This window comes from Mixophyes fleayi, chromosome 7 (assembly GCF_038048845.1).
Source record: "Mixophyes fleayi isolate aMixFle1 chromosome 7, aMixFle1.hap1, whole genome shotgun sequence".
Lineage (NCBI taxonomy): Eukaryota > Metazoa > Chordata > Amphibia > Anura > Limnodynastidae > Mixophyes > Mixophyes fleayi.
This window is the reverse complement of record NC_134408.1, coordinates 18,097,076-18,113,302: the sequence shown is the minus strand read 5'-3', so window position 1 is coordinate 18,113,302 and position 16,227 is coordinate 18,097,076. Positions and strand designations below refer to the sequence as shown.

General features: G+C 42.2%; 2 protein-coding genes across 10 annotated transcripts in view; both read left to right on the top strand.

Moving 5' to 3' along the window:
* The window catches only part of TOM1L2 (target of myb1 like 2 membrane trafficking protein), a 35,469-nt gene extending 30,473 nt beyond the window's left edge, over positions 1 to 4,996 (top strand). For 6 of the 8 annotated variants that reach the window (XM_075179213.1, XM_075179211.1, XM_075179209.1 and 3 more), the window contains 2 exons: positions 451 to 487; positions 1,581 to 4,996. In XM_075179213.1, coding sequence (XP_075035314.1) covers positions 451 to 487; positions 1,581 to 1,729 — 186 coding nt within the window. In that variant the 3' untranslated portion in view covers positions 1,730 to 4,996. Of the gene's footprint in view, positions 1 to 450; positions 488 to 1,284; positions 1,315 to 1,580 lie in introns of those variants that run through there. The other 2 variants (XM_075179215.1, XM_075179214.1) reach the window with 2 other exon arrangements.
* A 7,653-nt stretch (positions 4,997 to 12,649) lies between these two features.
* The window catches only part of SREBF1 (sterol regulatory element binding transcription factor 1), a 31,265-nt gene continuing 27,687 nt past the window's right edge, over positions 12,650 to 16,227 (top strand). The window contains exon 1 of one of the 2 annotated variants that reach the window (XM_075179203.1): positions 12,650 to 13,004. In XM_075179203.1, the coding sequence (XP_075035304.1) occupies positions 12,899 to 13,004 (106 nt within the window). In that variant the 5' untranslated portion in view covers positions 12,650 to 12,898. The other variant, XM_075179204.1, reaches the window with a different exon arrangement.

Here is a 16,227-nt window from a genome sequence, read left to right as displayed (position 1 = left end):
TTTTTTCCATTTCCAAACCACTGCATGACGATGGCAGTTTTCGTCTTCTGCTTTGATCAGATTGCTGATGAGTGTTTGCTCTGCAATATAAAACATTCATCTGATGGAGCAGAAAGAGATGTGAAGTACATGCATTATAATGCAGGAGAGTTATAGGATTGCTGGAACGCACATTTATAATGCCCACATCAGTCAGATCGCTTTCACGTACAAATCTGAAGACTGATTTGGTTTGATAGTCTATATTTGATTGGATTTAGTGATGTACAAATAGTTATTTGTTTTGTTTTCTTTTCTTTTAAATAGTTCTATATGAGAGATATGGTGGCGCGCTGTTTGGCCAACATTGATGCATTTTAATACACATAAAACTCTCTGTACACACGTTTCTGCGCATCTTGTGTATTCCGCTCTCTTACATCTGGAATATTGTGGTCTTTCTCTTTACAGAAGGGGGATGAGCCAGAGGAAGGGGTGACTAGTGAAGGTACGTGATGTACGTGATGTATGTGTTGTATGTGGGGAGTGTACACATCTCGTTTCCCAAGATGTGTTCGAGTCGACCTCGATTGATTCATCCGTTTTGGCAGAAGTATGCGGACAATCAATCTCCTTGGAACCAGGTCACTGAGGCCCTGTCTGACTACTTATGACTATTTATGAAGCCTGATATTGGTGAAGTACTGGTTTCCAATGAATTTGAAAGCTACAGTCTCATGACTCTTAGCTTAGGCCCCAAAATGGCCGCCATCTCTCTGAAGGTGACAGAATCAGCCTCTTCTCACTCGGGTGTTGTTGATTTGGAGTAAATTTGAGGGTACATCTGTTATGTGACTTGTGTCAATATTGGATTTATACCGCCTTTGGTGTCGTGTAGCTTGGCGATCCAAGTTTTAGGGCTAGATTTACTAAGCTGCGGGTTTGAAAAAGTGGGGATGTTGCCTATAGCAACCAATCAGATTCTAGCTTTCATTTATTTAGTACCTTCTACAAAATGACAGCTAGAATCTGATTGGTTGCTATAGGCAACATCCCCACTTTTTCAAACCCGCAGCTTAGTAAATCTAGCCCTTAGTCTCTCACCAGTTGAACTCAATACTTGACAGAGTGAAGGCCCACTTGGATCTGTCATGTCTGTGAAAGTTACAGCCCTTAACCCCCCCCCCCCCTTTACATGCATCTTCCTGGATTCTGACACAAGTGTTAACAAGTGTAAAATATTTACTATATAGAACCAATTTTGGTAATATCTATAGGAACACTTTTTACCCTAATTTTCCTTAGGAAACTTGATGTGACCACCTGGAGATGTTTGCCGTTTATACGAAACGGAAAACCCTTCTTAGAGGTTTCCTATTGGTGCATTCTTAGGTGCATGCCTGCATTAACGGTTTCTGTAAAATCATAGTGCTCTTCAGTCATTTATTTATATTATCAGACAGAATGGTTTTATATTACTGCTCCTGGATATGACACTCGTCTGCTGTCTATATTGGATATGATTGTACCAGTTATGGTACAATATGACTGACTGTACCAATTAACTATAAGCCTCATTCTTCAATGTTCCCACTTTTCAGAGTTTGACAAGTTCCTGGAAGAAAGGGCCAAATCGGCAGAAAGGATCCCCGAACTCCCGTCTCCCCCCACCACAGAGCCCACTCTCACAGTGACTCCCGCCAGCCGGAAGAAGCAGGAGCGGGTTGATGACACACTGTTTGCGTTGTAAATAACCTCTCCGCTCTGTATAGCATTCCTCGCGCTCCCCACCTACCACATACATGCCCATCATTATCCGCCCTGCAGCCTGTCCTTTATCCATGGTCTTACCACATACACACAATGGAGGCAGTCTCTTTTTTTGGGTTGAATTAGTCTTTATGAGACAGCAGCCTTTTAAATTGGCTTAGAACTAGTGACATCACAGAGGCACCCTTCCCAGTGAATTGATTGGCTGACCGTGAGTTCAGCTGGTCTCCAGGATTGGTGGAGATGCGTGTCCTGATCAGTAATCTGTCATTGGTCTGTGTGGTAAAGCCACCACCTCCAATAAACTATGGCCGCAAGAGGTAGAACAGTTTCGACCCTCCCATTGCCTGCATGCGAGGTAAAAATGGGTTTTCCTGTTCTGCATGAGACTCGCCAGGTAACATATGGGGGGGAAGGTTCCTTCCACCAAGTCCTACAAGGTGTTTGTTGACTTCCCTTAAGGAATCGCCTAGAACTCCCCCCCCCCCCCCCCCCCCCCCGCCACCCCCTCCGCCCTTCTTCCATGAAAATCCCAAGGACCTACTGCCAAGTATTAGCTGCCGAGATGTAGGGACATGACATGATGCCCTGTCTGAGCACCCACTCAGTTTGGAAGGATATCAGTGGGTCTGCAATCGTGCTGGAGCCTGTACGTCTGGCCATGGGCGGAGGAAGGGATCATGGGAGGAGAAAGGGGGTGCTCCTGTCTACTTGTCATTCCTTATTCTGGCCATGCAGAAATGAATGTGCTGGGTGGGTGGCCTCATGGTTAAAGGACAGAAGGGCATTAGGTGCCAGACCTGCTACATAGTATTCTGCGGTAGTGCCACACTAGGTGGCGCTCTGCACATTCTTTCCCGTCCTTGTAGACCTTACCTCTGTGCACCTTCGGGTCACTGCAATAGCACTGCATGTCTTCTGTCTCTCCTGCTCTCTATATATCTCTATATAGTAGAAATAACGTATACCTGAACTGCAATATTTGCACAGCTTTCTTACCTCTCGTACTACGGAGTGGCGGACACTTGTCCAACCTTAATCAGCTATTCATTACTGCACGGTGCACAGCAGGGAGCATTAACCGTGTCCTCCGTGCAGGGCTAAGGGAGATCACTGGCTGTGCACAGAATACTTCTTTACACTGCTGAGAAGATACAAGTAGCTCGGTTTGTAGGCTTATCAAGGCAGATACAGATATTACATGGAAGCCACTATTAACCGGTCATCCTAAACCGTCGGGTGCCATATTTTGTCTGTACTGGTTTACCACACAAGTGGGAGGTTTGCTTTCCCATAAACCTGCTGCCTATGGATTGTAGTAATCATTCTCCTTCCCAAACCGATAAGGTTTCACTACACTGTCTGAATGTCAGCAGCCTGGTAGCAAGCGACTGTCCCCTAAGACTGCCACTTTCAGCCTAAATTCGGCACATGTCCCGGCACAAAACTTCATCTGCTATGCAGAAATCAATAAATAATTTGATGGCGTGTAGTACCTTTTACAAAAGACAGGTGTCACTATTGCTGCTCATAGGGAAACTTAGTCGCAGACTTATACTCTTCATAGATAGAAATAGCAACAGTGACACCCACAGGCAAGGAATGACATAGCGGAACATACGTGTGGAATAATATAGCATAGTGACATTTTATATAATATATTAACGTTTGTCCTTTAAAGGGACAATATTCCCTGATATTTAAGTATAGTGGCGTATACCTCAGTAGGCTGCGTTACATTGGAGATGGGTGTTTCTGTACATAGAACATGCATCTTATACATATTGTATATGTAATGCATACATTGTGTTTATATTTTGGAGAGAACGGTTGACTGTCAAAAGCAGTAGCTGTGGGCACCATAGAATCACAGGGACCATGAAAATGATATATGGTTTTCTGTTGCAGAGACAGAAGTTTGGCCATTACATTTAATCATTAGGATAAATTTACTAGCACAATAGAGTGTGCTTTGCTGGTTACTTCCATAGCAGTATCTGAGTACCTTTTAATTCTTGTAGACATTACTCTTTTATAATTTTATGACTGCTCTCGACCTCATAGAAGCGTTGTCACCAATTTTATTATTGGCCCATAAACACCTTTGTCCTACAATCTCTACAGCCTATGAGAAGGATGGGAATCCCAGCTCATGAGAGGGGCCCCCTGTCCTTGTGTTCCTGAGATGGACTGTAAATTTGGACACATTAAATATGTGTTGGGTTAGTGTCCATTGGAAGAGTGGTACAGCATGTTCCATGGTGTGCCGTATTACAGCATCCCCTAGTGGTGTCAGATGTGCATTGTAGCCTACAGTAAAAGGCTGCTAAAATGATGGCACACTAACATTTGGCGTCGCAAGCAGGGCCGTACCTAGCCCTAACGCCACCGCAGGGGACCCGTATTGGCGTGTTTCATGATGTCGGCATATGTAGGCAAACTGGTGGCAATGCATGATGGTCAGATTTGCATTGAAGCGGACCAGTTTAAATAGTAGACTTGTTTTAGATTAACTCGCACTGCTTCCTGCCACCCCTACATTCTGCCACCTGAGGTTGAGGCACTCGGCACCTCATGACGAACGTCATTGGTCCCGTGTAAAGTTGAGCACCAAAGCGTTACAGGATATCACAAAGAAGGGAACTCCCACTGATGTGAGAATGAGTTGAGAGATATATCTATCAAGCCACACTTTGTATATGAAAATTTAAGTGTAAAAAAAATAATAATCTTATTTTGAGTTCCAGGAAACGGCTCTGTCCTGTGCACGAATACTGCACAAATAAGGATTTATGTAAAAGTTGTTCTAGCTCCTATTTAACTGAAAATAAAATCATGTTCGTAATCAACGGTGTTTCCCTGTGTGAAATTCACCACGTCTGCAAAGCCAGGCTGCTACATCCAGGCTCATTGTGTGTCCCAGTAACATGCTACAACTAACATGTATATTTAATATCTTAAATTATTTTATATTTTATACATGCAAACACTAATTGTAGATTAATGTTAGACATTATTTATTTGTTGAACCCTTGTTATTTTTTTGTTTCCTGTGTATCTGATTTTTAAGCTGTGTAAGAGTATACATATTTTTGCGTTTTATGACGTCTGTAGGAGTTATTAATCCGTCCAGAATATTCTCCTTCACCCCTGTATATGTCGGTCTTTTAGAAAGCCGTTTGTTTTGCTGAAATGTACTTCTGTAGCGAAAATATGTACAAATATGGAAATAAACCAATAACAAGTATGTATTATCTGAGTATTCATTTCATTTGTGGTGTTTTTTGTTTGAAAACGGATGTTTCCTTGACTTAGAAGGAAGCATCTATTTGGATGTGAGCCATTAAAGGCTATAAGTGATTGGTTAGTAGTCCCCTTAGTTAATTGTATGCTCCTCTCTCTTCAATATCTCCAAGGCAGTCTGTCAAAAGGTCTCTCACCTAGGTACTTCATGACAGAGAGGAAGTCGAATTCTCTATAATGTATGAAAGACACAGAAAATGACTACTACCCCTAACGTCCCTGTGAATTCCATCTTTAGGCTGGGAGCCTAGACTTGACAACTCATTACGACATACCTATGGAGACCATTTTTCTGTGTGTCTGGAGCATTAAGTTGCCATCCTTAAGGAATTGCTGATTAAAAACCGAAAATGGAATCTCGGGGTGGGAATATAAATAATCAGGACAAGTAGATTGGAAGAATATACAGCGAGAGGCAGTGACCCATTCACAAATAGGGCCAGCGTTAGGCTGGTCAAGAGTCTAGAGCAAGCAAAATTTGAATGTAAATGGGCTTTTCACATATGGGCAGCACGGTGGCTCAGTGGTTAGCACTTCTGCCTCACAGCACTGGGGTCATAAGTTCAATTCCCACCATGACCTTATCTGTGTGGAGTTTGTATGTTCTCCCCGCGTTTGTGTTGGTTTCCTCTGGGTGCTCCAGTTTCCTCCCACACTCCAAAAACATACTGGTAGGTTAATTGGCTACTAACAAATTGACCCTAGTCTGTGTGTTAGGGAATTTAGACTGTAAGCTCCAATGTGGCAGGGACTGATGTCAGTGAGTTCTCTGTACAGCGCTACGGAATTAGTGGCGTTATATATATATATATAAATGGTGGTGATGATGATCCCTAGTATGTTCCACCTGACCCGCGTTCACCATCCACAAGTGTTCTATGGTTATATCCAATTGTAGTGAAAATGCAGGAGGGGTGGTATCAAAATGTGAGTGACTGGAATGTTACAGTGTTACAATGAAGGTAGTAGTAGAAGTGGCGGTTCAAGGGACCACCGTATACCCCCCACTGCGACCACTGGTTATATCACAATAGTGCATGCTGTGTCCCTGGTCCGTCCAGCAGTCACTATGTTATCGGTAATTACTTTATGTATGAATTCCCTCCCATTCATTCAAAAAATACTAAAAACACCTCACTTGTTCTAAACAGAGGGAATGTGGTCTGAGATGCCATTCTATCAAGAGTACTAGCTGATGTTTTGTAATGGAAAATGCACATAGGCATTATTTAGTGAATGGAGAGGCGTACTAGGAGTGTAACTGAAGAGTCAGAGTTTTAAATAGCATAAAATTATACTTGTACATATATATCATTTTCCATCTGGACATAGCCTTAAACCTGGGTGACCCCAGTATTAAAGTAATTTTATCGTTTTCCAATAAGCATTGTCTATGCGATTTGTGTGCTTCCAAAGCACAAACAATTTATTTAGCAACAGCAAAAGTTTAGCAGTTCAATAAATAAGTACAGTACAGCCGATACATGATACATACGCTGCCCCCGCTGCGCTCTGCTGGACCCAGCTACAGTCCTTCAGTCCTGAAGACTGTGGTCAGTGTGACTGCCTAGCTGATTCCAGGGAGCAGTATATATACATTTGGTCTTACAGTAAAAACAGTACCGGTGACTTGGCAAGTTTCCATAGGTTCAGGCTTCAGGTAGGTCCAGTGTAATGCAGGTCATTGGCCAGTTCAAACGACCCCCTCCAAGGGTGGGGGTCAGCTCTCCAGTTTTATACTTAGTTTTCTCACCAAGAACTGGTTCAAACTGGTCTATTAGCATTACACAGACAATATCATTCTAATCATTTATTCCCTATCATCCATAACTAGCGCACGCAATGTGCGATCCTTTCAGCGAATGAACCGGGCAACTGCGGATAAATAGGGGATTAGAAAAACTGAATGTTGCTGAATTGCTTTGCTGGTTCTCTGGAACTGTTATTGTTGACGACTTTTAATTATGCAACTCACAAATAAAGAATGCGTCAAAAATAGGGGATTAGAATGATACCAAACATGACATGCTTCCCGTGACCTGAACTTTAAATATCACTAAAGTGTACGTATAACCTTATAATATGTAACTATAAACCAAATAACATCTGCTCATAAACAACTGTGGAGTAAAACCATTATAAATATGAAAAATATATATATATACAAATGTGTAAGTGCGAGTGTATTCGTACGTGACTTATTGTGCAACTGCGCCATGACATGTAACACGTGGTGTACTGATCGCAATCGCACGGTAAAACAATATTAATCAATATACTTTTCTTTCATCCAATTATATGACTTTGACACCAGTCTGTGCCTATAATTAGGTAACTATTAAACAGAGACGGAACAGAGGCCATATTGTGCGTACCCTGGAGAGATGGCTGACTCAGCGCTACCAATATGGTGCATCAATTTGTTATTGTCACATATGTCCTAAAAGTCAATATAAACTTGAATCTGTGCTCCAAACATCAGGATTTATACTATTCATGTACAATTATTAAAGTAAATTAATGAAATGAGTAAATTAATGAAATAAAGTAAATTAATTAAAGTAAATTATTGAACTAATATTTTTCTTTTGGCTTACAGCAGAGAGAGGGAACCAGTGTCTGATCAGGTGTGGAACTACAAGTCCCAGTAGGCACTTAATGCTGGGTCTTGTAGTTCCACAGCAGCTGTAGTCACATGCTGCACAAGCCAGGTATGCAGTGATGAATGGAGAGGGTCTACCAGCTGCTAAGTACTGTAAATCATGCAATAAATGACATTAACAGCAACAAGTCAGAATAAAAGGCTACAGTAAGGAGCTCTGGGCTGCACAATCCTGATATGTACATAGTATTATTATACAACTAGCAGATTATAATGTCCCTGGGCACCCAGAGGTCACTAGAGGGCATCTCTCTGCACATTAATAACATTGTGTTCTCCCCACAACAACAACTTCCACCCGCCCGAGCGTTGGCGGAGGAATCCGAAGCAGGAGAACCATGTGACCAACCCAGTGTAACAACTCCTTGGAGGACCGCATGATGTAATCAGAGCTCGCTGTGTGATGACGCTGCCTCACCCCACTCAGATCTGGCGCTGCCATTGGACAAATCTACTCGTTCTACAGGCGGGGTTTTCCCCTTTGCTCGCTCAACCAAGCCTGCTGAAGAAGCCGCGCCCTCCCAAACTGTTGATTGGTTTGAGAAGCGCTCGGGTGAAATGGACGAGGTAATGCATATTCATGAGGGGAGTTTTCTGAAGGTGTATGTGTTGCGCGCCCTGCTGCATGGAGTCTTCCTAAGGAGCTGGGGGCGGGGCTAAGATAGAGACTCTTAACCCTTACACTGCTGGATGATGTCTGTATAGTAAGAGGCAATTGCTGGGTTAGATTGTAAGCTCTTGTGGTTGCATTGTGCAATTCATTATTTTTTTATAATTTATGTACTAATGCCCCCCCATTTCCTAATATATTTGAGTAGTTCTATATACCTGATTTTCAATGACAATTTCCTGCAGATATAATGCCATTAAAATTACCAACATATTTTATTACATATAATTTACACCAATATTTAAATTTTTAGTACTAATTTGGATGCAGCATTGGGTCCATATAGCTTGTCTACCTTTTGGCTAAGAACAGGTGTAGTCCTGTCCAAGGAGAGGGATGGCAGTGCCCTCTGGTCATGGACAGGCTCCCTTGGCCCTATGGGCAGGGGCTGAGGTGTGGCAGAGCCAGGGGTGCCCCCGAAAATCACAGGGTGATGGCAAAACCCTCGGTAAGGGTCGGGCAACGGAGCCCATTGTTTGCAAAAATTTTCTTTTTCTGCACTTGCCCTGGCTTTTTGGATGGGCAGGAGAAATGTTTGGTAAGACCAGGGCCAGGCTCCCTCTGCAACTATTTATTCATCTTTTTGTTTGTCACCTCCGCTGCCATTTTTAACTTCAATTGTGGGGGTGCAGAGACCCTTATGGGTTCCTACCCACGATCTGGAGGGTGGTGAAAATGAGGTACCTACCCTCCTGAACCCTATGACGTCCACTCTACTGGGGTAGGGGACACACACAGATGATTCGGAGCCACGGGGATGGGGGGCTCCTGATGGACCTTTTGGTACCTGGGGGGTTGGGGATAATGGGGCCCTTCCTATTTTAAAGTTAAGTGTTTTTAGACACTATTTTTGGAGCACTTGGGTGACAGAAAGCACCGATCCCAGGATGTCAATTAAACAATTGGGCCCATATAAATTGTTATCATGGTGGGATTTATCCCTGAATCCTACAATATCACAAACCTTCAAACAGGACCCCAAAACCTGGGGGAAAAAATCCTCTGATCCTTAGCATCCTGCTCAATTTACCACTAAAATAAGGAATCAATGGTGTCAGTTCATGTCGCCCAAATAACTTAAACAGTAAATTAAGTGGAAAGTTTGGGAGAAGAGGTCATGTTGGAGGGTCAGCTCTCATAGTGACCGAGGGCTAGATTTACTAAGCTGCGGGTTTGAAAAAGTGGGGATGTTGCCTATAGCAACCAATCAGATTCTAGCTTTCATTTATTTAGTACATTCTACAAAATGACAGCTAGAATCTGATTGGTCGCTATAGGCAACATCCCCACTTTTTCAAACCCGCAGCTTAGTAAATCTAGCCCCAAGACTTTATTGCTGCTGCTTGATCAATTGACGAGAAAAATTATGGAATTTGACTTTTTTGCCAGTTTAGGGCACTTTTGCCATTGCCACTAAATTGCAACTTTTCTGAAGACATTTGGAAGTTCTATATTTCAGTGTTAGTAACTTTAGCAACAAATAATCATACTAGTTGGCCTTCATATCAATGTTTTTCTTACACTCGCTGATCCAGTTGGAGATTCCAACACAGAACATGGAATATTCACATTAAAGGTACACACAGACATAAACACACAGCTAAAAACCTCTGCTATTGATTGAAGACATTCTAAAAATAAAATGTAGAGACAAAATGGGAATGAAAACACTACTCATAAGAGCTTACAATCTAAAATACGAGTTGTGATTGAAACATAAGTATTTATATTTCTGGCCAAAACATATCTCTGATTTCTAAATCGGCTTCTATAACCCAGCTGACATAATATCTCTAGGTATTGGGGTAATGTTTAAAAGCTGTTAATTGGAGTTAAGTAGCACTATTTGCTATTTATAAATAGAATATTGGATTTTGAAACACATGGCAACACTAAATCCAGTGATTCCTTTGTGTAGTCACAGATAGGTCACTCTACTGCATTGGAAGAGAAGACATTTCTGAAAACAAAACAAAAATATTTAATAAATAAGTGAATAAAGACAAAATACAACAACATTACAGTACTTTTAAACCTGTGAATTGCACTAGACAACGCTAATCTTAGCTATATATGGTGCTTTGTCGCATAGTACGTGCATTATATGATATGCATAATAAAATTACAATAATTCCCTTTAGGTTTCCTAAATGTGTCCCCATTGTCTGTTGGCATTGTTGCACACTGCAGAAATATTACTGTCAGGACTAGATTTGAACACACATATGACGCCCAGATACTACTAGAGTATAAAGTTCATTCAATCCCACTGCATACTGACCAGATGCTGACTGATAAGTGGATCTATAAGGACACAACACATGTGAGAATGGCTGGTTATTTTGCTTCCAGGTCATGGTCTGAGATATTGGGCTTATGTAAAGAAATACTCGTTAACTATTAACAAGAGAACATATAAAGGGCCTCATTAATTTGTATACAGTCTGCAGTATTACAGTAAAAGTTCAGGATCAAAGATATCAGACGTTAATCCTTTTAAACACACAGCTTTCATTATTAATTCACTGCCCTGATGAAATCGAAATGATATATTCATTTTATACCGTGGCATTTTTTTAAGCATTGTTTTGATATTACTCCTACTGCTATGAGTACCACGGAGATTATACAGTTCTTGGGAGTACCGCCATTTAAATGGTGTGATATTTATTATCTACGATGCTTAACTTTGGGAAATGAAGTTAGGGTGTGAATTGTTATTTCACTGCTGGATTGTATGCCACATACTGTAAAGCTGGGTACACACTACAGAAATTTCGACCAACTTTTTATGCCGAGCGATTTTACATGCGACCGATGGTCCGATCGCTCGGTCCATGGACTGCATACACACTAGCCTTGTTTAGGACGATAAAGGGAAGAGCGGACATCCCTTTAGCGACTTTTTACAGCCATGTTGTCGTGAGCAATGACTGTAATTTCATACTCACTGTTGTGGATCGGTCGGAAGTTTATACACACTACACAAACGGAAACGAGATTGTAACGAAATTATTTACCGGTACAACCAACCAAATGAGGCGATAATCGTCCATTTGAGCAGACTTTCGACCATCGTGTCACTGCACACACTGACCCGACTTTTGAACGAGCGGTCGTATGTCGGCTGTTTGAGACGATTATTGGACGAAAACAGTGTAGTGTGTACCCAGCTTAAGCTGTTGAGATTTGTGTGTGGGGCTCCAGTTTTAAGTGGAAGTGAACAAACGCTTAGCAGACCTCAGGATAGTGAACTATTGGTTACTATAAGGATTGCAGGATAATGAATAAACCACCAGCTGCGTGTTTAGAGGTTCACTAATGTAGTTCAGGGCAAGGCACCACAAGCTGTTCTACAACCGCCTATATGTATGTACCCTAGGGGTATGTGTATTATATGCAGAATGCAGACAGAGTACACAAGAACCAAAAAACAGCATGATTTCTAGGAAATCAGACAGGTATTTTTCTGTACAATCTGTGCAGTGTGATGCATTTCTGTGGGTGCGGCACTGTGAAAACAACATAGCTGCAACTTTTAGAAAAACCAGAATAGTTCAGAACTAATTTTTCAAGCCTGTTTTAAATTTACTTCAGAAGCTGACAACTTAAAAAAATAAGGATCATTAACGTCTCAGTTTTTGCATACAGACAGTATAATTTTTTTAATTTGCTGATGAGCGCAGGTAAGCAACCTTGTGTCTCTCCACCTGTTGTGGTGGCACTACAAGTCCCAGGCAGGGCCTGCTGAGACTTGTAGTTCCACAACTGCTGGGTAAGGCACTGGACTGCCTAATCCTGCCAGGGAGTGACATTTGAGGTGACAACAGAGGCACTGTATTAACTGGAATCTATCAAAATGATGCTGCAATTGTTTGCTCTATTGTCCTCCATTCATTCTATCACAGATGAGACTGGTGTGCAAATGACATTGCAGGAACGTGTGATAGCACAGTGCTCCCTCACTTACCACTAGGTATTTTCTCTGCACAAAAGCAGATTTATTTATTGACCAAGAAGAAGCACATCATTACTGTGTCACATGCAGTTATCAACATAGTTTTACAAGGTGCTAGCAGTGAAAGGGTTAACACCCCCCCATCCCCCAGAATCTGCTTCTGACTGCAGCCTGTAGAAAGACACTAGGGTTGAGAGCAGGGGGGGGGGGGCAGTCCAGGATATTAGGGGAGGAAAGAGGCAGGTCTAGGACATGGGGGCAGGTGTCTGGGTGTAGGGGGTGTACTGGGCGGGGCCAGAAGAGACAGGCTCCTCCCCCCTCTCAGAGAACAGCAGGAACAGAAGCAGCTGCAGTTTTTAACTCAACTTGCATGGTGGATCTTGTAGGCATGGGGGGACTTTGGCATTAGACCCCCTCCCCTCCAACAACAATAACCAGCTTCTGTTAACTTCATTGCAAAGACTTCCTTGGAATAAGCTTCATGCCTGGCCCAGGACAGAGGGATTAAGGAAACCTTCCCAGGGAGGAGAAAGAAAAAGGAAACCAAACTACCAAAATGAACAGCCTGGGATTTGATGACAGCTCCCTGGACCAGCTGGACCCCTCTCTGTCCCTCCATGAGAGCAGTGATATAGACTCAGTCCTGCTGAGTGACATAGATGGTGGGTGAGCCATGCATTGCCTTGTGGCACTCTGTATCCGTGCAGGAGATAGCTTATCTGTGTGCAGTAGCTGACAGCCTGTCAATCAGGGGTGAGTGGGGACCCTCAGCAGGTGAATTGGGGTTCCTATTTTATTTTGGGGGGTGGTCTTGGATCCTCTAGGCATTCAGGTAACTCCACAAAAGTGTGTGGCTCCTTTAACTGGGCATAAAGTATTCTTGTGGATAATGTGTTTTGATTGCAAAGCTAGCTGGGCATGCTGAGATTAGTAGTTCCTCAACAGCTGAAAAGCCACAGCTTGTCCACCTGTGGCTGGAGGGGCATTATAGGACTTGTAGTTCTACAGCAGCCGAGACATAGGTTGTCCTTCTTTGGGTAAGGTGTTTTGAGACAACTGGTTGTGATAGATATATATATATATATATATATATATATATATATGACACATGAGGAAGTGGTCCAGCAACCACCTCTTCATCATTAATTAGACAGAACTGGCCCCTCTGTCCCCTGCTATTAATGCCCCATGTGCGTCCTGTGTGTCTCTGTGGAATCCTAAGGCTTCCTAGGGCTGCTGGCTGGGAACCGCCTCCATTGTGACGTTACTCTGGGGTTACTGTCGGTCATTGTTCTAGTGCTGAGCTGGTTAAATATATATATATATATATATATATATATATATATATATACTGTTAATGTACACTGCTGCTGGTTATACCACAGAAGTAATAGTCTGTAGATAAAAAAATAAAAAAAAATAATAGATTTATTAGTGACAATACTTTATTGTCATGTAATAAGAAGTATTTTTATTTTTACTATTATTATGACTATTTGTTTTCCCTAGTTGAAGTTAATGTGTATGTTAGTTTCTCTATAAACAAACAAACCCTTTACCTTGTTTTAGTCAGGGGTCAAATCCTTGCAGTCCTGTGAGCACTGACCCAAATCCTTCACTGCTTCTGTTTTTCAAATTATTTCCTGAATGTAATTATTTTATATAAGAAATGAAAGGTACTTAAAAAAACAAAACCATTTATAATGAATTCAGTAAAGAAAATAGTAGCTGGAAATCAATATGACAGAACGGGAAAAAGCATGACCACAAAGTCGATACGGCGGTGTGTGTGTGTATGTGTATATATATATATATATGTGTGTATATATATATATATATATATATATGTGTGTGTGTGTATATATATATATATATGTGTGTGTGTATATATATATATATATATATATATATATATATATATATATATGCAGTGAATGAGTTAATTAGAACGTGAGATTATTAAATATTATTGTGAGATTATTAGGCAATATTATTGTCATTAAACACTAGCTGTGGTTGTCTCTATCTGGTTATGCTGGTTGAATACCTTCTAGCATGACCCATTTCACCGTGACACTGGCAAATTTATTACATAATTAAATGCTATTTACATTCCAGTATTTGGCATATAACAAGCCTTTTACACCAACTGGGGTGACGCTGCCGGGCCCATTGGATTTTAATATTGATATATTGGCTCTCCTTTTAACTTCTTTTGTGTGTGATTTTTCTTTTTCTGCCTCGGTTTCCTCACAGTCTGCCCCACACACACCGTAAACCAGAGCCCTTGGCACTGCCCATCCGCCCTGGGCGAGTTATTGGATTTTCCTGTGGGTTTCAGCCATTTGATAGCGTGATAGAGGCCGTATGTGCTGATTCAGTAGACTCTACGTACACAATGGTCTACGTTTCCCCCCAGTGCAGCTTTTATCTCAGGTATACCCCATCACAAAGGCTTTGCCGAGCCAGGTTTCCTATTCCTGACTAGAACCATCCAGTTGTATGTGTCTAAACATGGCTTTTGTCAACAGGCTCAGCCCTTCTCAGCAGCAAAATAACATCAGGTCGCTCACAAATGTGTGCACTGATTGAGCAGTGGTATTCCCAGTACAGGCACCATTATTAATGCACATAGCTGCCTATATCTGATTTGTAATGGTGATACTTTGGCCTGGCCATTGGCGATCTGGTATAGTAGAAGGACGATGCTGAACATTCAGCCTATACATTCATAGTGACATCCCTGAGGCACGCACAGGAGATGTCACAAGCTCCTAGTGAATTCATAGGCTTCATTCTCATAAATAGTGAATCGCTCTGCAAAATGGCAGCCTCCACAGGCAGTAGGTACGCTTTAAAGCTGCACTGCCATCCGTGTCAAATATTTTTGTTTTTACTAAGGTGACTTTCCCCCTGCCCGGAGTCCCGAGGGTTCCGTAGTACAGAATTGGCAAATCCATTTCACCCACCAACTCTAAATGGCGGCAGAAGAGGGGTGTAAGCGGGGTGAGCCGGTCACAAGAGGTTGAGACTTTTGATTGGTCCTCCTGCTAAAGCTGGGTACACACTACACGGTTTTCGTCCAATAATCGGCTCAATCAGCCGACATACGACCGCTCGTTCAAAAGACGGGTCAGTGTGTGCAGTGACACGATGGTCGAAAGTCTGCCCAAATGGACGACTGTCGCCTCATTTGGTTGGTCGTACCGTTTAATATTTTCGTTCCAATCTCGTTTCCGCTGTGTGGTGTGTATAAACTTCCGACCGATCCACAACGGTGAGTGGGAAATTACAGTCATTGCTCACGACAACATGGCTGTAAAAAGTCGCTAAAGGGACGTCCGCTCTTCCCTTTATCGTCCTAAACAAGGCTAGTGTGTATGCAGTCCATGGACCGAGCGATCGGAACATCGATCGCATGTAAAATCGCTCGGCATAAAAAGTTGGTTGAAATTTCTGTAGTGTGTACCCAGCTTAACTCTTACCCCCCAAGTTTTTGGTTGAAGCTATAAGAGGACCAGAGACGCCCTGGTAAAACCTGGCTAGAGGGAGGTGTCCCCTTAGCACAAACTTTCCTTAGATGGTAGTGCAGCTTTAAGGTATACTGTCAAAATAAATGGAAAACATTATTGCAGTGTCTGATTTAGGATCAAACAAGTAGGAGGAGCGGCAAATGATTACCTTCGTAACGCAATCTATATAGACTTGACGCCCTGTTGTGTATAGGAATGCAGTATTGCAGCACCGTGCATGACATGACCCTGATGAAATATATTGCACACCCCAGGTGTAATTTTCTTGCACAGTAGTTGTGTGCAGTTCCCCCTTGCAGTCAGGTATGGGATGCACTTTTGCAACGCCTGTGAACGTCCTATAGTAAACCCT